This window comes from Beta vulgaris, chromosome 8 (genome assembly GCF_026745355.1).
Source record: "Beta vulgaris subsp. vulgaris cultivar EL10 chromosome 8, EL10.2, whole genome shotgun sequence".
Classification (NCBI taxonomy): Eukaryota; Viridiplantae; Streptophyta; class Magnoliopsida; order Caryophyllales; family Amaranthaceae; genus Beta; species Beta vulgaris.
This window is the reverse complement of record NC_079209.1, coordinates 29,579,105-29,581,167: the sequence shown is the minus strand read 5'-3', so window position 1 is coordinate 29,581,167 and position 2,063 is coordinate 29,579,105. Positions and strand designations below refer to the sequence as shown.

Sequence of the window (2,063 nt, the reverse complement as noted above, 5' to 3'; positions counted from 1 at the left end):
TTGATTTATGGGGATGATAAAAGAGTTTAAAAGTCGACTAAGAACATTTGAAATCAAATTAAAATACCAAAGCATAAATATGATCAATATCTATCCTAAGGCCTTAAAACAACAAGATCGATGCATAAACATCTTTAGATCATCACAATCACATTAACGATACATGAAAAAATTAATTTATACTTTCAACCTAACCCTAGAAAGAAGAATACTCACTAATCATGGTAACTAAACACAAAAACATGAAATTTACAACTAAACTAGAGCTAAAGATGATTAAGAGATGATTAAACTAATAACAATTAGCAATTATGAAACTACAATACAAGAAGTCTAATAATATGGAATAACAAAGAATAACTATGAAAAGCAAGATTAAAAACTAAAACTTTGCAATTTAATTGATAAAAAAATACCTTCAATCTGTAGAAATCAACAATCATTTGTTTATTGAATAAACTAATGTGTTTTTCTCTCTAATATGAACCCTAATATCCTCTCTAGTCTATTGAATAAAGTATAAGTCCCCCAAACTAAAAAACAAACGTTTTAATTAGGCTCGACTTTTTTTATTTTGCGGATTTGAATGGCGCGGGCGCACCATTCTTCTGACTCATAACTGGTGTCAATCGTCTAACGGTGCGGCCGCACCATGCCTTATGACATTTCGGCTTCAAAAGATTCAGATGGTGCGGGCGCACCTCAGTAAGTGGTGAGGGCGCACCTCAGTAAGTGGTGTCTCGCCTAAGTAAGTGGTGCAGGTGCACTCATTGCTGGTGCAGGCGCACCAATTTTTATACTCTGGTCGGACAGTTCAACTTAAAACGCGCATAACTCTTTCGTTTTAGATCTAAATCAAGCTTACGACCAGTAGATGGAAAGCTATCGAAACAAGCTTTCAGCTCCAACTAGAATTATCTTCATCCAATTTGTGCTTTGAAAGTTATTTCTATTTGAAATTCTCTATTCAAGATTATATTTGCAACGTGCCCATTTGTGCGAGCGGACATGGGGAATGGTGCAAGTGCACCATTTTTGAATGCGTGCTTTGTTTTCATTGCTTCCTTTGCCAACTCTAAAAATCATAGCCATATTATTAGTTCCACCTATATTAAGAACATGGCAAGAGGTTTGGAATAGAATGACTATACCCAAGCACAGGTTCTTCATGTGGCTGACCATGAAGAACAAAATGCAGACAACAGCAAGACTGTTCACAATTGGTGTTAGCAGAGATCCCATGTGCCAGATATGTGGGTTAGCTGAGGAGGCACAAGATCATCTATTTTTAAACTGTGTATATAGCTGTGAAGTGTTGAAAACAATCAAAAGATGTATGATGTGGAATACAACCAGCACCAATGTTCTAGATATATACAGGTACATAAAAAGAAGCAGAATGTCTAGAATGTGGAAGCAAACTAGCTACGCTGTACTTGCTGCAAGTGTTTACCAGATTTGGAGTGTCAGAAATGATGCGTTTTGGTCATAGATGGTTGTTAAGGTTGATACAAGTGTGTATAGAATCCAAAGAAATGTAATAGACAGAGTGTATAGTGTTTTGCCTAAGAAGTGTTCAAGGAAGGATAAAGATTGGTTGAGGCAGTTAAGTTTGGTGATTTGTAATTAGAGCCACTGTTGGTGGTTCTGAATGAGGTTGATGAATGAAATGAAATTACTTATTGAGCTAAAAAAAAAAAGAACATGGCAAGACAGGGTGAAAGCAAATGTTCTGAAATTCGGTAAAAAATGATTGAAAATCTAGCAAAATATCACTATAATCAAGCATGATCAAGTGAATGAAATAGAAGGGGAAAGGGAGAAGAAAGAGGGAAGAAAAGGGAGAAAGAGGATCAAAATGAGCTAAAGGAGTCCATAAAGTGCGTTTGAAACACACTTATAAGAGATTTCGTAATGTCGAGTAGCTACTTTTACATGCACGCAATACATGCAACGACAAATAATAGTTTAAGTTGACAGTTTTTTCAATAAAGGTTATGCTTTGTTCAACTTATTAGAAGTTATTTTCAGCAAAAATAATTTTAGATAAGTTCAGATTAGTT

General features: G+C 35.2%; 1 protein-coding gene across 1 annotated transcript; it reads left to right on the top strand.

Moving 5' to 3' along the window:
* The first annotated feature begins 1,141 nt into the window (after nucleotides 1–1,141).
* On the top strand, nucleotides 1,142–1,492 carry LOC125492828 (uncharacterized). Its single transcript, XM_048635555.1, has one exon. The coding sequence runs from the start codon at nucleotides 1,142–1,144 to the stop codon at nucleotides 1,490–1,492; it is 351 nt and encodes a 116-aa protein (XP_048491512.1).
* The last annotated feature ends 571 nt before the right edge of the window (nucleotides 1,493–2,063 follow it).

What these genes read in the sequence shown, in the direction of transcription:
- LOC125492828 (XM_048635555.1), top strand. Translation starts at nt 1,142, where the DNA reads ATGACTATACCCAAGCACAGGTTCTTCATGTGGCTGACCATGAAGAAC.